General features: G+C 35.5%; 1 protein-coding gene across 1 annotated transcript in view; it reads left to right on the top strand.

The window, feature by feature from the left end:
• The window catches only part of LOC127877132 (FRAS1-related extracellular matrix protein 2-like), a 151,825-nt gene that overhangs the window by 28,915 nt on the left and 99,133 nt on the right, over positions 1-23,777 (top strand). Inside the window, exon 2 of the mRNA XM_052422776.1 lies at positions 15,950-16,039. Coding sequence (XP_052278736.1) covers positions 15,950-16,039 — 90 coding nt within the window. The remainder of the gene's footprint in view (positions 1-15,949; positions 16,040-23,777) is intronic.

The raw sequence follows: 23,777 nt of genomic DNA, 5'->3' as shown, positions 1-23,777 counted from the left end.
AAGTGTACATAGAGTGCAATTCTTGTCCGGGCTATTTCTCAGCAACTAATGACCGGAATTCAATGAAACTTTATGGGAAGCTTCACTACCAAAAGGAGATGTGCATATTAACAGCCGGTTCTGGTCGGATGATTTTTTTACAGAGTTATGGCCCTTTGAAATTTTCCATTAACTGTACATATAGTGCAATTCTTGTCCGGGCTATTTCTCAGCAACTAATGACTGGAATTCAATAAAACTTTATGGGAAGCTTCACTACCAAGAGGAGATGTGCATATTATCAGCCGGTTCTCGTCGGATGATTTTTCACAGAGTTATGGCCCTTTGAAATTTTCCATTATACATGTAGTTCAATTCTTGTCCAAGCTATTTCTCGGCAACTTATTACGGGATTTCAATGAAACTTTATGGGAAGCTTCACTACCAACAGGAGATGTGCATTTTATCAGCCGGTTATGGTCGGATGATTTTTCACAGAGATATGGCCCTTTGAAATTTTCTATAAACTGTACATATAGTGCACTTATTCTTGTCCGGGCTATTTCTCCCCAACTACTGACTGGAATTCAATGAAGCTTTATGGGAAGCTTAACTACCTTGAGGAGATGTGCATGTTGTTTGTGGGTTCTGGTTAGATGATTTATTTAGTGAATAAGCTTTGATGGTATTTTCATGTTCAAGTGTTTAATGGTTAACTCTTGTAGAGAAAAAGGAAAAAAATGGAATTTAGGCATAATACATTTTTAAGTAGTTTCAAACCATAAGAACACATTTCTTTCAATTGTTTACCAAGTTTACCCTAACTGTTAAAATATATATTAAATTATTGATGGTAATCTAACTTTCTGGTTTGTAACTTTCACATCAAAATTAAAGAATTCTAACACACAAAAAACAAGTGTCTGTGCAGCTTCTTCTGCAACAAAAACTAGCTTATTCCATTTCACAGGAGATGCTGCGGAATTTAGCGTCAAGTCCCTGGGAGTGAGCGCAGTCTCAGGGCATAGAAACCAACTATTGGCTTAACTTCAGAGAATTCTAGTTTACATATGGAGGATTGGATAACGTGGGAGACAATATTATAATTCTTAAAATATAACTTTCTGAAATATTACTTGCATTTTTTGTTTGGAGGTTATCATGCTTTCTTATGAAGTTGCATTCCATTTGAATTTTTGATTATCTGTTTATGATTAATGAATTATTCATTTTTCGGCTGTGTGATCTGAAAATAGATTCACTAACGGCGCTGTTGATAAATTATCTGTTGTTCAATCTCATGGCAAAGATTTTTCAATAAGAATGTTTTACTTTGGTTTTATTTAGATTTATTTACTGCAATTATACTTCAGTAGCAGAAACTATATTTGAAATTGTTTTATTCTGAAATTTGAATGATGAGAAAATAATTTAAATGGCCTAAATTAATAATCTTTATTTCCAAGAATAGAGTGAGACATTTTGAAGAATTTTGAGGCTAAATTACAGTCGATCAAGGCTGTTGGCTGATGAAGGCTCTTGAGAGAGTAATAATAATAATAAATCTTTGATATAATTGAATAAAAAATGTTCCAAATGGGATTCTTATGCCATGAAAAAAATACTGTTGGATATTTGTTGAGGCGCGCTTGTGTAATTAGTTTTTTATCATATCAAATATGTACATACCAAAAATATTTATGCTTTTCTAGAGGTGATTTTCATGGCACATGGTTCTATTCAATTTAAGATCAACCTGGTTGGGTTATCAGCAGCCATGTATGATAACTGGTTAAGTGTCAGTATTTATTACTGTTTTGGGTGTAGCAACTATTTTGTGTCAGTATTGATTACTGGTTTAGGTGGAGCAACTATTGAGTTTCGGTATTCAATTATTCCCCCTTGATTACTGTTAGGGGTTGTCCCTAAGTATTAGAAGTTACTCACCACCAAATGGTCTGAAATCCTTAAAAATAAGCTGTTTATCAATCTGTTGCTATTACAATTGACAAAGGTGGGAATGGTATTCTTTTTAACCCTTTGCATGCTGGGAAATTTGTTGTCTGCTAAAATGTCGTCTGCTGAATTTCTAAAATAAGCATTTTCTTTGTTTTTCAAAGAATACTATAAGAATAGCAAACAGTTTGGATCCTGATGAGACGCCACGTTCTGTGGCGTCTCATCTGAATCCAAACTGTTTGCAAAGGCCTTCAAAATTCGGTTCCCGCACTGAAAGAGTTAAATACTTAGTGTTGTTGGTTCATTTTCATGTACATTAGGTATAAGTATACTGAATTATTTGAATTTTAAATGTTCAGCAGTTTAATAGTTTCTTAGAAACATTATAATGGGCAGATACTTCACCTTCTTTTATGCATTAGTGGTCATTCATAAGAAAGAGAGAGTTATGGAGAGATAATTGTCTATTGGTCAATAAACACTGATGCACTGGAACTTAACCCTGAAGGCATGGATTGCAAAATGGTTGTTTATTGTTCTGTTTAAAGATGATGTGAAAATGAGTCGTGTTCTGACAAAACTGGGCATAATACATGTGCGTTTTGTGTCGTCCCAGATTAGCCTGTGTGGACTGCACAGGCTAATCTGGGACGACACTTTACGCACATGCATTAAGCCCAGTTTTCTCAGAACACGACTCAAATACTCCTGATTCTACTTTATATATTTGATAAACATATGGAACATTGACATAATAACTCAGGGCTCCAGCTGCCATTTTTTATTGTCACCATATGCAAACAGTTAACAAAAGTGGCGATAAAATCTTAAAAATTTTGAACAAATATGTTGCAAAAATGGATTGTCTTTAAAGTGTATCATGACAACAGATTACAAATTGACTTTCAAGTAAGGACTAGTGTAATATTTTTTTTGAATAATATTAAACAGAAATGTAATTATAAGTGCTTTAGATTTTTTTCTTAAAAATTTGCAATATTCAGCAGGACTCCTTTTGGAATTCCTACCTTTCGGCCTGGGGCGTAGCCCTAAGGCCATAGCAATGATACCAATTTCTGAGACAGTCAGAATTGGCTGGCTGCCAAAACCGACAAATGAATGAATTCCCAAAAGTCAGATTTACCACTTTGTGGTAATTCATGCGCAATCAAAGAAGTTAGCAGATCTCAATAACCCGCCTTGTAAATACAGAACATCACTATATAGCATGACAGTGTCATAAAACGTGTAAAAAAATATTATTGAAGCAAAATTGCTAAGCATCTACGGAGACAGTAAGAAATTATTTTTTCTGATACATTTTTTGAAGACATTACATTTGGTATTTATAAACATATTTTAAGATTTTGTTATTTTGTTTTGCGTTGAAGAAACATTCAAGAAAAAAGAAAATGATAAAAACAACAACAAATATTCATGATCATTCTTGGTAATATACGAAGTTACCGGATATGATATTTCACTGCGCAGATCGAGCGCGAAAAGTTCTACGTGAGACAACGTACACAACCTGTACACAGTTCTTTATTAGGGTAAATGCCCAGTCTCACAATAATGCCAGCGGAGCCTCTTTGCGTGATCCGGGATCTACTGGGATAAACCCGGCTCTACCAGGATGAACCAGGGCTCCATCCGGGATGACCGGGATGAATCGGGGACAACTGGGGCTCAGCCAGGAAAGTATTAAAACCGGGATGAACTGGGAGTCACTGGGAAGGACCGGCAACGACCGGCGCGGCACCGGGAACAACTGGGACGGCACCGGGAACAACCGGGACGGCACCGTTGCTCCACCGGGACCCATACAGACCCCAGCAGAGCTACGGCAACGCCCCGGAGAATGCCGTTAGAGTCCTGGTATAGCTACCGTATATAAGAAAACAGGCGCTTCACCGGAACACCACCAGCATTCACCGGGGCTCCGCTGGGGCATTACCAGCGAAGACCGGGGTAAAACCAGGGCGTTGCCGTAGCTCTGCCGGGGTCTGATGTTGGTATGGACACGGTAAGTGCCAACGGTGTTACGGTATACCGGGGCTCTGCCAGCTTTTACTGTGGCTCAACCGGGGCACTACCGACGACAACCGGGGCTATGCCGGGACGCTGCCTGTTTTCACCTGGGCACTACCGGCGACAACCGGGGCTTTGCCTGGATAAAACGTAGCCAGTCCGGGTTGATCGGGACTCTGCCGGGCTGTTGAGCGGCTTCAACCAGGGCGGCCACGGGATATAGTGTGACTGCATTAAACAATTTTTTCATTGAATCATCCCGGTCCTCGCCGGTCGACCGGCGTTAACAAACCGGGATGGACTGGGGCTCTACTGACAAAAGTGAGACTTGGGCTTAAGTGGATTTTCTTTTGTATACACTTTACAAAGGAAGTATGAGTGTTTTCCTGATCTGTTAATTATGTTATAGAAAGCTATTTTAGGCTATTGAAAGTGATTTATTTGACGCCAACAATAACAGTTTTCTGTGGCCAAGTTGTTGTTGTTGTATATCTTCACCACCTATGTAGACGAACCTCTACCAAATCTGTAGAGTTGAACAAAAGGTTATCGTTCCCACAAGCAGTATCGTGTTGTCTTCCCCCGTCTATGTACACTGTAGTATATACACAACTATTGTCTTTTCTTACAGTCTCTGAGCTTCTGCACTCAACCGCTAGGGTCAATCCGTATAAATTCGAACAAAGGGAAAAATTCTGACAAAACATCGTATATGCATTTAAGTTGCACTAAACCTAAGCCCCAGGCCTTCAGCGCCTACACCGCTTTGATTCCTTTAGGACTCCTACCTTTTCCCAGGACTCCTGTTTTAAAATCCTAGGGAGACCTTGCAGAATGGCTATAAATTATGGTTCTAATTATTTTTTGGGACATAACTTTTGTAATGCCGAAAATGGTGCCTAAAGAAAATTTTACAGAGCAAGAGCCTTGGAACTATATGATCTGGTCTCTAAGAAAACTGGGCATTATGCATGTGGATAAAGTTTTGTCCCAAATAGGCCTGTGCAGTCTGTTCAGTTTGATGCAGGACAGCACTTTCCATCTAGACTGGATTTTTGTTTATAAGGAGAGGCTTCCTTGAAATGAAAAAATCCATAAAAGCAGAAAGTATCTACTCAGATAAGCCTCAGTGTAGACTGAACAGGCTAATCTGGGATGAGATTGCACACGCATGTATGTAATAAGCCCAGTTTTTCGAGAGTTTGCACTGCTTTGGAACTTTTTACTGCACTATTTTCATCTGTTGTCCTCTAATCATCCATCAGATCATATTGAATCAGTTATAACTAATTGTTTAGAGGTTTGTTAACCCATTTATGCCTAGTGGACTCTCCCATCCTTCTAAATTGGATCAATTTATTTCCAAAATTAGGGATGTCTAGTATATTTTTTTCTATATTTAGAATATTTCCTACAGAAATTCCATTAAGCAAACAGCGCAGACCCTGATGAGACGCCCAATTATGCGGCGTCTCATCTGGGTCTATGCTGTTTGCCAAGGCCTTTTTTCTAGACGCTAGGCATAAATGGGTTAAACTCATGTGAAGGTTGACAGTTTCCTTCCTTTGAAGCAACCCTTTTAACAAAATTATGAATGTAGTAAAATCCCCTTATGATACCATTATGCATTAAACCATAATCCCTACAAATCCCTCTTTGATAATTACAATTCCTCATGATCACTAACGGTTATATCATAATCATTACAAAAACAAATAATAATTTTTTTGGTTGTACAATAACAGCCAATATAAAGATGATTTTCCGCTTTAATAGGACTGGTGATAGTATGCGCGAGTTTAGGAAAAAAAGGAGCTTAGAACATTAAGAACTGGATGCAGATAATGTTTTTTATGTGTTTTCTGTTTACATGTTAGGTGTTAAAATGTCTGCATGTGGTGCGTTGATTCTTGGAAGAATGATCGCTGTGTTTAGCTTGCAAGACAGAATGCTGCTGTGTACTCTAGCGCAATATTTACGGCTGCTCTGATGCCACGTCTTGTAATTGCAATTATTGCAACCAATTTATTTGGCAGCATGCAGAATTAAATAGGTGATGTTGGACAATTAGAATGGTGTTACATTAGTATTTAAAACTGGATAAAAAAAATAATTTGAAACTTTTGAAATTTTTCACTACTTTTAATATAAATTGGTTAGTGATAATTATCCCTTTAAATTTTATTATTTTTTTATTGAAATCATATTCAATCAACACATTGTATTAAAATAATAAACAAATAAGTGTGAAGTCAACATTTGAAATGATAGATAATTAAAAACAAAAAAGGCACATTTTCTGTAACAAAGTTTAGAAAGTTATTCATAAATTAGGAGGCATTTACTCTGGTGAGTGTATTTGGAAAATATGTCAATTATTAGAATTGTAAAATTTGAGTCTTAAGTCTTAACCTTCAACTTTATAATAAGTTTGAATGTTTGAATTTCCCAATAGATATATAGGATCCGGCACGAGTTGTCATATCAATACCATATTGTATTAAAGGAGTTCAGGAATTTTGTTAGTAAGTGAGCCTTTGGTGAGCTTACTAACGAATTTCCTGGATGAGTTTAATAAAATATGGTATGATATGACAAAGAGTGTCAGATCTTTTTTATCACATGCTTTTAAATGAGCAAATTAAATAATTATTTACGCAAACATTATGATAAATCCCGAATGTTGTTTACATTTCGTGATGTCATTTGACGTTGCAACGTCATTTCAGCAAAATAACAAAATGGGATTGGTCATTCAACGAAAAATACGCCAATGAAAACATTTGATATGAAGCATGAAATCTAAAACATAACAATAACAGTTTTATTAAATAAGACAATAGCAAACAACGAAGACAATATTCATCTTTTTAGAGTACAAAATCTGGAACATTACGACAACAATACTCGTTATATTACTTTCAATGGCAAACATTAACGCAGGGGAGGCTATCCAGTACACTGAAAGTACGGGTTACAGTAAACTATCTACCGAACAGTTACATCAGATTGACACGGAATGCGCGGAAAGATGTTTTTTAAGCACGTATCCATGCGCAGTTTGTTAATTGTCAATTGTCGCGGCTTAATTGGAGTAGGGTCAAACTGTCATGCATAGAACCTCGTTGTTTTTAGCTTAATTGGAGTAGGGTCAAACTGTAATGCATAGCACCTCGTTGTTTTTATTACAATTACAACCAATTACACTAGACAGGATGGGTATCACTTATTGGACTGTTTGATGCGATTTTGGTATATTGCACATTCGGATTAACTCGCTATTTTGGAACTAAACATTGAATGTAAAAGACTCATTAATGACGTAGAGTTAATTTTACAAAACAATTGTTTTGTAAACCATTTCAAACAAAGACAAAAACAAACACATTTTCAACATTTATTTCATTATAATACATCTATCGATAGCGATAAGCGACTACTATCTTGAAGACCACCATGGTATGAATGCCTGATAAAATCAATAATTAGCCAATAAATCGCTGATAAGGTGTCATAAACAACACTGGTACACACGAGAAGTAGGATCGGATTGTTAATTGGGGGCAATAAGGGGAATAGCGGTGGTAAGTGTTAGCGAAACAGAGCTTGAATAGCGAATTTTATTGGTAACCTATAGACCTTACATCGTTTTTTTATGAATGTCGGGACAAATCGTCTCATATCGGGACGCCGGGACAAAGGGCCCAAAAGCGGGACTGTCCCGCTGAGATCGGGACGTCTGGCATGTATGATGGTATTGTTGAAAACACATTAAGAATCTATTATTGACATACCATAATTATATCGCTGAATATCTTCATTTAACATATTTCTGGTCTAAAGAAAATTCCAGTTCACCTAGTTCACGCGATAGCGTCTATATTATATAACAATTATTTTACTGGCTGCGAACTGACCCTGATACCTTGCGGGTTGGAATGCAATGCATTAAAGTGAGGCCACGCTTCCACTGCTGGAACGACCTCTTGTTTAAAACTCTATACTTTCACATGTTAAATGTTCAATTTCGAAAACAATTTAAAATGGTTTGGCCAAAACGAATATCAGGATACGGAAAAATGATACTTTTATGAACTAATAGATATACTAGTACACAGACAGGAATATGGAAGTAATTACTACAATATGAGAACATAGCCTTTAAGTACAAATGCTCTGGCGCTGGCAATCCTCTGAAAATAAAAGGTGCACACAAAAACTGTATTGATGTCAAGAGTTGAGTGAAAAATTGTTCTATCTATCAAGCCTTTTCATTAGAGATCAAATTGTTTCATGCTGAACACGCAGTAAAACAGCATTACAAAGATGCGGTCATGTTTCCAATGTTCTGGTGGTATGTTCAAATCAGCCAATGGAATAAATGAAGTGTATTCATTCGTGTCTAGCCGCGGGAAATTTTATTTGAATTTTATTGGACACTTACAAAGGTAAGGTAAGGTCAAAAGTGACGCTTAACGGCTATGCCAGAAAAATATGTAATGGTTTTATTACATGGGAAACATGGTAAGGCATGTTATAAAACAATGTATCACATCTGGCTTGTATTAAAGCTGCAGCTGAGCTTGTTAACATCATGCATGCACTACAATCAATTGTGGACTCTTTTATGTAATCTAAACCTTATAGAATGCATGAATAGAACTGCCAGCCTGATTTCCAGAATTCTTTTAGAATAATATGACTGCTACAAATTCTTGCCACTGTTTGCTCTGTCACTGTATTCCTTGGGAAGATATTTTTAAAGCTTACATTTTACAAATATTGTACTTTTTTTAGCCTTATATGTTGACATGAGATAAATATCATTGTGACAAAATACAATGCACATTTTTCAGTGGGGCACAGATTATTTATTATACATGATAATAACAAATTGCATCTATAAATTAAATGATCCAATGTTTGCTATTATTTAACTTTTAAACTATTATCGTATGACACCCTGTTATTTAATCAATTGATCATAATAAAATAAATTGAGGTAAATATTTGTATCCTCCACATTTAAGTAAGTTTGCATATAGCAATCTGTACGGCAACACATCTGTTTTCGTGTGTGGATGTCTAATTTCCTGTTAGAGCCTTAATTTTTCCAAATAGTGGTGAATTTTAAAATTGAGCAGCACAAAATTTAATGTAAACCATCATACACAAATGTATTGCTTGCAACATCAGTCTCCCTCTCTCAAAGGTCAAGGCAACACAAAGAGCAAGTTTGAGGTTAACCCATTTATGCCTAGTGGACTCTCCGATCCTTCCAAATTGGATCAATTTATTTTCAAAATTAGGGATGTCTATAATATTTATTTGCTCTACTGGCCAAAGGCCTGAAGAGCTTATGTCCTGTCGTGGTTTCCGCCGTCTGTGCGTGCGTTAGACTTTTTCTTGTTTACGCGATTTAGTCCACAGTTTTCATCCGATTCTTTTCAAACTTTTTCAGTGTCTTTATATTAATGAGGACTCGAACCCTATTGAAAATGGGTTACATTAGAGTAAAAAGTCCAGAATTATCTCCCCTTGAATTTGAGAAAATTGTGAAATAAGGCTTGTTTACGCAATTAAGTCCACAGTTTTCTTCCAATTATTTCCCAACTTGCACAGTGTCTTTATCTGAATGATGAGTCAAACCCTATTGAAAATGAGCAATATCTGAGTTATCAGTCCAGAATTATCTCCCCTTGAATTTAAGAAAAGAATGAAAATTCATTTTTTTTAAGTGATTAAGTCCATAATTTTCATCCAATTCTTGGCAAACTAGCAAAGTGTCTTTGTATCAATGAGGACTCAAACCCTTTTTATGCCCCAATTCGAAGAAGAGGGGGTATATTGTTTTGAACATGTCGGACCGTCGGTCTGTCCGTCCACCAGATGGTTTCCGGATGATAACTCAAGAACGCTTTGGCCTAGGATCATGAAAATTCATAGGTACATTATTCATGACTGGCAGATGACCCCTGTTGATTTTCAGGTCACTAGGTCAAAGGTCAAGGTCACAGTGACTCGAAACAGTATAACGGTTTCCAGATGATAACTCAAGAATGCTTACGCCTAGGATCATGAAATTTCATAGGTACATTGATCATGACTGGTAGATGACCCCTATTGATTTTCAGGTCACTAGGTCAAAGGTAAAGGTTACAGTGACTCGAAACATTAAAATGGTTTCTGGATGATAAATCAAGAATGCTTACGCCTAGGATCATGAAACTTCATAGGTACATTGATAATGACTGGCAGATGACCCCTATTGATTTTCAGGTCACTAGGTAAAAGGTCAAGGTCACAGTGACTCGAAATAGTAAAATGGTTTCCATATGAAAAACTTTAACCTTGGTTAAAGTTTGATAACTTTTTATGTCTGTGTGTCCGTCCACCAGATGGTTTCCGGATGATAACTCAAGAAGTATTGGAGAAATAAGTACACAATTATCTTCCCTTGAATTTGAGAAAATTCTCCTTGTTTGCGCGATTAAGTACACAGTTTCCATCTTATTCTTTCCAAACTTGCACAGTGTTTATACCAGTAGAGCAATTCAGGCCCTTATGGGCCTCTTGTTTCTATATTTAGAATATTTCTTACAGAAATTCCTTTAAGCAAACAGCGTAGACCCTGATGAGATGCCGCATCATGTGGCATCTCATCTGGGTCTATGCTGTTTGCCAAGGCCTTTTTTCTAGACGCTAGGCATAAATGGGTTAAATGTCAAATTTGGCAACAAAAACTACTTGAAAGTTCCTGTTACAGCCATAACTTTGCCATACATTTATTCCTTTTCTATCACAAACGTTACTACATTTATTCCTTTTTTATCACAAATGTTACCATCATTAGACTGGGAGTCAGTGTAACACCTGTCTAAAAGGTCAAGATAACAATTTAAAGTCAAAGGTCATGTAAGGCCATAAAACAGCTTGTCATTCATTGGTGTGATTTCTTACCAATGACCAACATCAGAAGATGGCATGTTCATTACCTTAAAGGTAACAAGAAATATCTTTAAAAAAGATATACGGCCTAAATAGTTTAATGAATGAGATCAAGGATAGCGAATGTCTTTTTCTGTGCAGTTCTTAGCTGCATCACACGCAGTACGGGATGTTACGGGGAGTTTACGCGGCTTATTTTACATTATAACATATTGCTGGTCATAAACCTATAGATACAAAACAGAAAACCAAAAGAAGAATGGATGTGAAATTTAAACATATGAGTCAACCGGCCACACGAGAACAAACCTGTTTTAGTGGTCTGTCGGGCATTGCTATTTGATTCGATTATTAACAGTATCGAGAATCATCGTGCTCATGCTTAAAGTGATATTATGGGCATTTTGCACTGTTGAATTGAGCTGAAAAGAATTAACTGGTCAAAATAGTTAGTTAAAATGTGGTTACTGATCAATTATCAGCAACTCACCTTGCTACCAGTTGTTTATAAAAATATATTTTATATTCGATATTCTTACGTGACCCACCCAGTCCTGTAAGCCGAAATGATCCGTAAAACAATATTGTGTCTTTGTGTCGTATGAACAAATCTGCACTAAAACTAAATTTAGGTTCAACTCGTAAACGCATGATCAGTTGTCAAACGAAAGTACGGTTAATATTCAAATGCATTATTTTTCTCTTTCTGGTATATTGTTTTAGTATGTTGATGCTGCATTAATTACTATAAGTGTATATGAAGTAGAAACATCAAAAATAATCAACGGTTGCGATAGACACCTATAAACTGTTACATGCTCATAATATCACTTTAGTACATTAGGCAATATGGTGGAATAATTATTGTTAAATTTATTAAAAATAATATTTATCATTGTATTGTTGAAAACACATTAAGAATCTATTATTGACATACCATAATTATATTGCTGAATATCTTCTTTTAACATATTTCTGGTCTAAAGAAAATTCCAGGTAACCTAGTTCACGGATAGCGTCTTTATTATATAACGATTATTATACTGACCGCGAACTCCGGTGATGACCTGTATATAAACTCTGAATGTCCGCGACTTGACCCGAAACCTCGCGGGTTGAAATGCAATTCTTTAAAGTGAGGCCTCGCTTTCACTGCTCTTTATACTTTTACATGTTAACATGTTGACAGGAATATGGAAGTAAGTACTAAATATGAGAACATAGCCTTTTAAGTATAAACGCTTTTGCGCTGGTAATACTCTGAAAATAAAAGGTGTACGCACAAACTGTATTGATGTCGAGAATTGAGTGTAAAACTGTTCTATCTATTAAGCCTTTTCATTAGAGATAAAATTGTTTCATACAGTAAAACAGTGGTACAAAGACGCGGATATGTTTCCAATGTTCTGGTGGTATACTCAAATCAGCCAATGGAATAAATGAAGTGTATTCATTCGTACCTAGCCGCGGGAAATTTTATTTGAATTTTATTGGACACTTACAAAGGTCAAGTCAGGGTGAAAAGCTGGCTTATGCAGCTTACGCCGAAAAAAGATCAAGGTTACACTAAGAGGTCTTAATTCAAATTTAGAAACAAAAACGCTTGTTATGCTCCCCCCCAAATTTTTTGGGGGAGCATATAGTCGCCGCTTCATCTGTCCGTCCGTCCGTGCACAATTTTTGTCCGGGCTATTTCTCAGCAATTAATGACCGGAATTCAATTAAACTTTATGGGAAGCTTTTCTACCAAGAGGAGATGTGCATATTATCAGCCGGTTCTGGTCGGATGATTTTTCACAGAGTTATGGCCCTTTGAAATTTTCCATTAACTGTACATATAGTGCAATTCTTGTCCGGGCTATTTCTCAGCAACTTATGACCGGAATTCAATGAAACTTTATGGAAAGCTTCACTACCAAGAGGACATGTGCATATTATCAGCCGGTTCTCGTTGGATGATTTTTCACAGAGTTATGGCCCTTTGAAATTTTCCATTGTACATATATTGCAATTCTAGTCCGAGCTATTTCTCCCCAACTACTGACTGGAATTCAATGAAGCTTTATGAGAAGCTTAACTACCTTGAGGAGATGTGCATGTTATTTGTGGGTTCTGGTTAGAGGATTTATTTAGAGAGTTATGGCCCTTTGAAATTTTTAAGTTGCTAAACCATCCATCGTATTATTTTGTCCAAAATTATGCCCCTCAAGACGTTTCCTTTTATTTGAATATAAAGTGCAATATTGTGAAAAAAAAAACTTAGGGGAGCATCACCCGTCTCCGACGGTTTCTTGTTTTTTTATTTATGTGGAGTTTTGAGATATAAGTGAAGCTATGGGCTTCCATGCACTATTAGCGTCACGTCTTCTTTCTTTGTACATAATACTACTTGAATGCAGCAAATAACTACTATTTTAACATTTTGTTTCAATTGTATTGGCATTAATCAGTAACTTTTTCTATCCATTGTAAATTGTAACAGTTTTTGCCATCATTGTGTTTTGCTAAGTATATTTTTGCTAAGAAAATTATGAGTGAATAATTTTAATGATTAATTAATTAATACATGTGTATTCATGTTTTATTACATGAAGGAATTAAACACATAAAAATATATAAATATTTTAATATATAGTTCACACTTCCAAATAAATAAACAAACAAATAAATAAAAAGTCATCATTTCCAAATTATGTACCAGTGGGATAGTCTTCTTAGTTGTACCCACAATTTTCTGGAAAAATAACTTGGCAGGAGTTGCATAAAAATGATGTAACATAAGACACATGCAGAACCCTGGAGGGAAGATTATATGTGAGAAAGAGCTGTATTATCACATACAATGCCTGCCATATATATCAGACAAGATAAATGTTGTGTGGGAGAGTGTGCAGGTTTATACCATCCTGTCAAAATACCACCCCTGTTGGAATTGGTTATAAAACTGGGGTACAAGCATATCAGGGTTATTATCAATATAAAACCTGCACCTTTATATCTAAATTACTTGATTTTATGGGAACAGACAAAAAACCTGCATCATGAGGGTTATCTTTTTATAGGAAACTTACAGCTCTGTTTAAGATTTTCTTACTGGTTTACCTTTGTATTCTGATATGGATTTCAGATATGGCTGATATTTAGGTTGTTCTAGAGAATGGAATCTTGGGACACTGGGCTGCCATGTGATTATGTCACTTATGGAAGGAATTTAACAGTTTCATGTTCCCACACTTTAAAGAAATTTAAGACCAACAGAAAAACAAAACATTTATAATGTTTGTTTAATGTTTGGTCAAAAAAGCTTAAGTGGTACTGTTATGATATGTGAATAAATAATAATTTGGCCATTATAAATGAATATGAATAATATTAATATCCCTGCAAACTTTCAGCAACTATGGTTCATGAACTCACATTTTTAAGTTCATAAACTATAATTCCTGAATGTTCTTATTATTGAACACTGTACATGCATTGTTACAAGAAGGTAATGAACTATTTTTGGAGTTCACATACAGTAATACTGTTCATGACATTGGAAAATGGTTCATGAACAGATCAGTAACTCATGAACCCAATTGTTTGCAGGGGACTGTTGTGATTATAAGTGTGTATAAATCTATATTTTTTGTTTATTAAATAAATTAACAACAAAAACAAGTTATATGTAGTGATGTTAATGTAAATGCTTGCAGGTTAACAATGACTGAAATTTGAAATTATGATTAGGAGATAATATCATAAACTCAATCATATACCACTCTGGTATTTTGTTGTCATTGAAATTCATAATTATAATGTAAGTCTTTGGTAATATTTATAAAGGTTTACAAATATGTTTAAATTTACGCAAGGTGAAAAGTTCACATACTTTAACAAAACACTATCTACTGTTTGCCATGAAATAAGCATAAGTTCAGATCAGAAGTATGTAAACACTATCATTAATATTCAAGACTTGTAACTGTTTAAATTCAGCATCAATGGAACAAGAAAAAAAAGAACAATATCGGCTATTTATTCGAAATTGAGCAATAATAGAGATTTGTGTACAGACGGCTTGAAGCAAAATGATTTCTTGCACACCTTTGTTATGCCTTTAAAAGCTTAAAAGATTAGAGAGCATAATTGTATGATGTTATAATGCTATAACATAATTACATGTTGCAAAATATACCTCAGCTTGCAGATGCTGATGAGTGTTGTCTGAGCCCTTGTTTATGAATTCTATACATGCCATATGTTATTAAGCATTTGAAATTATTTCATGTGTTTATTGACAGAAGGGTATTATTTTTATTACCATTTTATACACTGCTCTCCAAAAGCACTTTTTTTGGCATGCTGTTCAGAAATAATTAATTATGCAAGCACCTGCTGAATTGGACATGTTTATTGGAAAAAACGATAAAATTGTGATCATTTTATTGATAACATCACTAATTATTATTTCTCAGTCATTAATGTTTAGAAACAGTTTTTGTGTGGCATTTTTATAGTTTGAGATGTCATTTAAATTTCCTGAAAAGTTGCTTGTTTTCAAAAGCAAACTGCTTTTAGTGCACACATCTGATATTTAGAGATTATATTCAAGATCCATCACCTGATAAGTTTATTTTAATGTTAAAACTGAAAATGTACCAAATTAAACAAATTTAGGGGAAGCTGTAATGGACAGGTGAGGACTCTACGGAAGACTAAATGTTTCAGTTTGCCTCCAGACTTTAAGTGTTACCTGGTTATGTATGGACAAGACAATGATTTTCCTGAAATTAAGGGAATATATAAGACACCTAAGTCTAAAATGACTGAAATAAAGAAATCATAGACATGCTCAGTTTTTATGCTTCAAATATTAAGCTCTTTGATGATAGATGGGTCCTAATTTGCACAGTATGGCATCATTTAAACTAGTGCAACTTTGAAACCTTGGGTCTCTTGTATTGCAGATTCAGTTTAAATGTAGACTCATAATCTAATTGTTTTTCATTTCATTTATTATAATATAATTTATATGTTTTTGTTTCAGACGACATTGATGAAGGGCGGATACAGTATGTCTTGTTCAAAGGGGACAATGCTACCAGTGACAGCTTCTTCTTCAAGGTCATAGACAAAGGTCAGTCAATACAAATAGGACTATAAACAAAGGTCAGTCAATTGACTTAGGCCTTCAAGGTCATAGACAAAAGGCAGTAAATAGACATAACCTTTCAATGATGTAAACAATGGTTAGTCAATATACCTTGTCCTTCAAGGTCATATACAAAGGTCAGTCAAATGACTTTGGCCTTTAAGGTCATTGACAAAAGTCTGTCAATTGAAATAGGACTTTATAGACAAAAGTCAGTCACGAGACATTGGACTTCATAGATGAAGGTCAGTCAATAGACAAAGGCTTTCAAGGTGGCAAACAAAGGTCAGTCAATTGACAAAGGTCTTCAATTGGTTTCAACACTATTTATTTAGTTAATTGAAAGTACATATAAGCAATGCAATACAAACATACCTATTATATTCGAACAATATGCTAGGCAGGTAGAATTGCAGTATTGCTTAACACAAAGGCTGTAAAATACAATTGGACAGAATTGAGAAGGAAGCTCGAGGCTTATACTATGTCTCTCATTTGTCAGTTAGAAGTGCTGCTGTAATGATGTAAACAACCAAACGTATAACAACTATTTAAAGACATGTCAAAATTACAAACAATATAGTACAGTGATAGGTAATTGTATACCGTTTAGAAATGGAAAAATAATATAAGTTATAATACAAAAAGTATAACAGAGTAATGTAGATACAAAGGTCCTCTATAGACATAGGCCTTCAAGGTCATAGACAAACGTCACTAAATTGACCTAGGCCTTCAATTTTGTAGACAAAGGTCAGTCAATAGACATAGGCTATCAAGGCCATAGACCAAGGTCAGTCAATAGAAAAAGGACTTGATAGACAATGGTCACTCAATAGACATACAACTTTATAGACAAAAACCAGTCAATGGACATAGGATTTTATAGAAAAAAGGTCAGTCAATAGACAACAATCTTTAAGGTCATAGACAATGGTCAGTCCATAGACAGACTTTCAAGGATGAAGGTCAGTCAATAGACATATCACTTTATAAAAAGGTCAGTCAATAGACAACAGACTTCAAGGTCAAAGGCAAAAGTTAGTCAACAGACATATGCCTTCAAGGTCAAAGACAAAGATCAGTCAACAGACTCAGGCCTTCAAGGTCATAGGCAAAGGCCAGTCAATTGAAATAAGGTATTATTGACAATAGTCAGTCAATAGATATAGGACTTTATAAACTAAGGTCAGTCAATAGACAATTTATGACTTTATAGGCAAATGTCAGTCAAGAGACATAATAAGACCTTCAAAGGCGTAGACAAAGGTGAATAGAAGTAGGATTTTTTAGACAAAGGTCAGTCAATAAACATAGGACATCATAAACAAGGACAGTCAATAGAAAAAGGTCAGTTGATATACTAAAGACTTTATTGACAAAGGTCAGTTGATAGGCATATGACTTTATAAGCAAATGTCAGTCAATAGACATATGCATTCAAGGGCATAGACAAAGGTGAGTCAATAGACATAGGACTTTATAGACAAAGGTCAGTTAATAAACATAAGACTATATAGACTAAGTCAGTCAATTGACATAGGACTTTATAGGCAAAGGTCAGTTGATGTACATAAGACATTATAGACAAAGGTCAGCCAATTGACATAGGACTTTATATGCAAACGTCAGTCAATAAACATATGACTTCAGTCAAAGTACTAGAAAAAGGTCAGTCATGGCCATACTAAGGACCAAATTTTGGTGAGAAGGACATATGAGCTGAATGAATATGAGTAAAGACTAAGCTGGAATGACAACCTTGGCCTAAAAGACTTTGAAGGACAATTTAGGCAAATGAATAAATCCACATTTTCTCAGAGCGCAGATCATACATAAAAGGTTGTGCAGTCATTTGACTGTTTACCCCATGTGTTCTGAGCTTTCCTACACTATACAATGAAGGGTAATAAAAACAAATAATTAAGAAAGTTATTATTTTATTTTGTGTTTGCTATTGAAAGCTACATAACTTTTGATTTTACTAGGATATCTGACTTTCTTTTATACCTAATGATAAAATATGACATTTCTGCAGTGAAATAACAGCATTGAAAATAACAAATTGTTATTTTCACCGATGAAAAGAACACATTTTCGGAACTCCTTTTCTATTTTTAGCTTATCATAAACAATTATATATATATTTTCTATGATCACGAGTGAATTAAAATCGACATACCACCAAATCCAACACATTTTCTTTTTATTTTATGCTTAAATTCACCAATTATTTACATTGTAAAAGAGTTTTAACTGGAAATTCCGCTGGTATAATGACGTCATTTCGTCATACTAATGACGACATTGTGTGCTTTGAAATGTATTGAGGCACGCCACGGGAGAAACTCTGAGAAAGGGTAACTTTTCAGCGAAAGGAAAACAGCTGTTAATTATTTTCTTGAAAAAGGGGCATAAAAGAAACAGAAAATTTGTTCATGTCAGTGTAAGATAGTTTGTTATTTCACTCATGATCATAGAAAAATATTATTTTCACTTGTGGCTGCGCCACTCGTGAAAATATTATTTCTATGATCAATTGTGAAATAACAATCGATCTTACACTGACATGAACAAATATCCTCTATATTTTTTTTATTTATTTATGCATTTATCATTAATTTTTAGCTGAGCTTTTCTGACCGGTCTTTGTCCGTCGTCCGTCCGTCCGTTAACATTTGCTTGTCAACACTCTAGAGGCCACATTTGTTGTCCCATCTTCATGAAACTTGGTCAGAAGCTTTGCCCAAATAAAATCTCGGCCAAGTTTGAAACTGGGTTGTGCCTGGTCAAAAACTAGGTCACTAGGTCAAAAAAAAGAAAAACCTTGTAAACACTGTAGAAGTCACATTTTATGCCCAATCTTCATGTAACTTTGTCAAAATGTTTGTCTTAATGATATCTTGATTGAGTTTAAAAGTGGTTCCGGTCTGTTGAAAAACATGGCCGCCAGTGGGCGGGGCAGTTTTCTTAATTTGGCTATAGAGAAACCTTGTAAACACTGTAGAAGTCACAATTTTTGCCCAATCATCATGAAAGTTTGTCAAAACATTGATTTAAGGCCACGACTTTTATATTTGTTGGTTTACAAAACCGCCGACCCTAATTTTTGGAAAATGCGAAAAAAAATAAAATCGGAAAATCGTCTTTTTTTTTTTTAATTAATTCCCGACCGCACTGAAAAAGTAGCGAAACTAGAAAAAAAACGATCCGGTTTGAGTGCGGTTGCGAATAAAATCAGGTAAGTACAATCGACGACTGGTTCACATATATTGGACATCGTGCTCGCTTTTCAAAACGCATGTATTAACTTAAACCTGTCGGATATTGCAAATGGCCGCTATATAGGTACACACCTCGAAATATGGCTTTTTTCGAAGTAAATTTTTTTGGTCATAGCGTTTCTTCATATAAACATTTAGTAAGAGGCGAACTAGATGAAACAATTGGCCACACTTTATTTTCCAAAATACACGATGAAAGTTTTTCCATACGGGAAGTAAAGGCAGCACGGCAACTCGATGGAGAGAAAACGACAATAGATGTTACCTACCAATGCTCAGCAGATTTGTTGTCTCTATGTTTATAAAGGTTATAAAAGTTATGTTGTCTTTGTTCAGGCCTCGTGTTAACAAAGCATTTTTTTCCAATTGAAAATCGATTTTGCTCGTCATTGAAAATGGATTTCCATTGAAATTGATTGGCAAAAATGAAAATCTGTCAGTTAAAATCGATTTTTATTTGCAAAATTGTTTTGTGAACTCGCGGCCTGGTGTTATTAGTTTTATTTTTTTTTTCTATTCATTGAATGGATTTTTTTTTTTTTTTTTTTTTTCGACCGCCGGATGGACCATTTTCCAAAAAATTTTTGTAAACCAATAAAAAAAAAAGTCGTGGCCTAATTGATATCTCGGATGAGTTCGAAAATGGTGCAGATCGGTGAAAAAACATGGCCGCCAGTGGGCGGGGCATTTTTCTCTATATGTATATAGTGGCAGTTTTCCCTATTTGGCTACAGAGAAACCTTGTAAACACTCTAGAAGTCACAATTTTTGTCCAATCATCATGAAAGTTGGTCAAAACATTGGTTTTATTGATATCTCTGATAAGTTCGAAAATGGTCAAGATCGGTGAAAAAACCTGGCCGCCAGTGGGCGGGGCATTCTCTCTATCTGTATATAGTGGCAGTTTTCCCTATTTGGCTATAGAGAAACCTTGTAAACACTCTAGAAGTCACAATTTTTGCCCAATCATCATGAAAGTTGGTCAAAACATTGATTTTATTAATATCTTGGACGAGTTTGACAATGGTTCGGATCGGTGAAAAAACATGCCGTCAGTGGGCGGGGCATTTTTCTCTATATGTATATAGTGAAAACATGTTAACACTCTAGAAGTCACATTTTTGGCCCAATTTTCATGAAATTTGGTCAGAACATTTGTTTCTTTGATACGAGAGTTGAGTTCAAAAATGGTTTCGGTCAAACCTTGTGATTGAACACTATGGAAGTCACATTTTTATGTCCCCCTTCGAAGAAGAGGGGGTATATTGTTTTCTCATGTCGGTCTGTATGTCTGTCAACCAGATGGTTTCCGAATGATAAGTCAAGAACGCTTAGGCCAAGGATCATGAAACTTCATAGGTACGTTGATCATGACTCGCAGATGACCCCTATCGATTATGAGGTCACTAGGTCTAAGGTCAAGGTCACAGTGACCTGAAGTAGTAAAATGGTTTCCGGATGATAACTCAAGAATGCTTACGCCTAGGATCATGAAACTTCATAGGTACATTGATCATGAATCGCAGATGACCCCTATTGCTTTTGAGGTCACTAGGTCAAAGGTCAAGGTCACGGTGACCCGAAATAGTAAAATGGTTTCTGGATGATAACTCAAGAACGCTTATGCCTAGGATCATAAAACTTAATAGGTACATTGAATGTGACTCACAGATGACCCCTATTGATTTTCAGGTCACTAGATCAAAGGTCAAGGTCACGGTGACCCAAAACAGTAATATGGTTTCCGGATGAAAGCTCAAGAACGCTTATGCCTAAGATCATGAAAGTTCATAGGTACATTGATCATGACTTGCAGATGACCCCTATTGATTTTCAGGTCACTAGGTCAAAGGTCAAGGTGACCCGAAATAGTATAATGGTTTCCGGATGATATCTCAAGAACGCTTATGCTTAGGATCATGAAACTTCATAGGTACATTGATCATGACTTGCAGATGACCCCTATTGATTTTCAGGTCACTAGGTCAAAGGTCAAGGTCACGGTTACTCAACTAAGAAAAATGGTTTCTGGATGATAACTCAAGAATGCTTACGCCTAGGATCATGAGACTTCATAGGTACATTGAGATGACCCAAAATAGTAAAATTGTTTAACTCAAGAATGCTTATGCCTAGGATGATGAAACTTCATAGGTACATTGATCATGACTCACAGATGACCCCTATTGATTCTCAGGTCACTAGGTCAAAGGTCAAGGTCACGTTTCAACTTAGAAAAATGGTTTCCAGATGATAACTCAAGAAGGCCTATGCCTAGGATCATGAAACTTCATAGGTACATTGATCAAGACTTGCAGATGACCCGTATTGACTTTCAGGTCACAAGGTCAAGGTCAGGGTTACTTGACACAGTAAAATGGTTTTTGGATGATAACTCAAGAAAGCTTACGCCTAGGATCATGAAACGATGTAATGGTCAAGTTGATAGAATTTTCTTATTAAATCAATCAAAAATGGAATTTATCATGTAGATGTTTTGAACACCTTATAACTTTGTTATCCATATGACATGTGTGCATTATAATTATTGCATCTTTTTAGCTCACCTGATTGCTCAGGTGAGCTTTTGTGACCGGTCTTTGTCTGTCGTCTGTCCGTCCGTCCACATTTGTTCGTAAACACTCTAGAGGCCACAATGATTGTCCGATCTTCATGAAACTTGGTCAGAAGCTTTGTCCCAATGAAAGCTCGGTTGAGTTAAAAACTGGGTCTTGCCGGGACAAAAACTAGGTCACTAGGTCAAAAAAAATAAAAAAATTGTAAACACTGTAGAAGTCACATTTCATGCCCAATCTTCATGTAACTTTGTCAAAATGTTTGTCTTAATAATATGTTGGTTGAGTTCAAAAGTGGTTACGGTCCGTTGAAAAACATGGCCGTCAGTGGGCGGGGCAGTTTTCCTTATTTGGCTATAGAGAAACCTTGTAAACACTCTAGAAATCACAATTTTTGCCCAATCATCATGAAAGTTGGTCAAAACAATGGTTTTATTGATATCTCGGACGAGTTCGAAAATGGTCGAGATCGGTGAAAAAACATGGCCGCCAGTGGGCGGGGCATTTTTCTCTATATGTATATAGTGAAAACATGTGAACACTCTAGAAGTCACATTTTTGGCCCAATTTTCATGAAATTTGGTCAGAACATTTGTTTCCTTGATATGAGTATAGAGTTCGAAAATGGTTCTGGTAAGTTTAATAACATGGCTGCCGGGGGAGGGGGCAGTTTTCCTTATTTGGCTATATAGAAACCTTGTAAACACTCTAGAAGTCACAATATTTGCCCAATCATCATGAAAGTTGGTCAAAACATTGGTTTTATTGATATCTCGGATGAGTTTGAAAATGGTCCAGATCGGTGAAAAAACATGGCCGCCAGTGGGCGGGGCATTTTTCTCTATATGTATATAGTGAAAACATGTGAACACTCTAGAAGTCACATTTTTGGCCCAATTTTCATGAAATTTGGTCAGAAAATTTGTTTGCTTGACATGAGAGTTGAGTTCGAAAATGGTTCCAGTTAGTTCAATAACATAGCTGCCAGGGGGGGGGGGAGTTTTCCTTATTTGGCTATGGAGAAACCTTGTAAACACTCTAGTTACATTTTTTGCCCAATCATCATGAAACTTGGTGAAAAGATTGGTTTTTATACATATCACATAATTAATGCCATAATTATTGCCCTTAGATTGTCCAAATTTTCATTATATTATACAAAATCCTTGTAAACACTCTAGAGGTCACAATTTTGTTTCAGATTTTATGAATCTTGGTCATAATATTTATTTTTGTAAGCAAAGTTTGATGTTTGGTAAGGGGGGTCAACTCAAAATATAGGCCACCAGATCAAATCTTACAAAAACAAAATCACTCCATATGCCAGAGTTTTGGTTCAATAATGATGAAACTTGACCAGGATGTTTGTCTGGACAATATCTAGGTCAAGTTTGATGTTTGGTAAAGATTGAATGAACTGACTCCTCTCAGGTGAGCGAACTAGGGCCATCTTGGCCCTCTTGTTTATTGTATACTTGAGGCTCTTGTTTTAAATTCATAGAGAACTAATAAACGGTTTATAAATTGTTGCAAATTAATTACTTCTTGGAATATATTTAATACATTTATAGGTACAATGAAATAACATTTAAATTGTGTAAGTCTAAGACTTTCATGAGGGTGGGTGAATGAACATGATGCACAGAGGTTTTCAGGTATAAACTAATTGATCAGTTGTTTGACCCAATTTGTCAACAAACAATTAAAATGAACATGTTTTTTTCATATTGATTTAATAAAAGATTAACACATTCAATCTTACATTCTTATTGTCAACGTGACCCATCGGTATTTGTAACAGACGGAAGATCAAAAACATGATGCAGAATGCTTGGATTATTCAAGAAAATATTCCATTTCTGG

Source organism: Dreissena polymorpha, chromosome 4, assembly GCF_020536995.1.
Source record: "Dreissena polymorpha isolate Duluth1 chromosome 4, UMN_Dpol_1.0, whole genome shotgun sequence".
Classification (NCBI taxonomy): Eukaryota; Metazoa; Mollusca; class Bivalvia; order Myida; family Dreissenidae; genus Dreissena; species Dreissena polymorpha.
The sequence above is the reverse complement of the archived record's forward strand: the minus strand, read 5'-3'. Positions and strand labels throughout refer to the sequence as shown.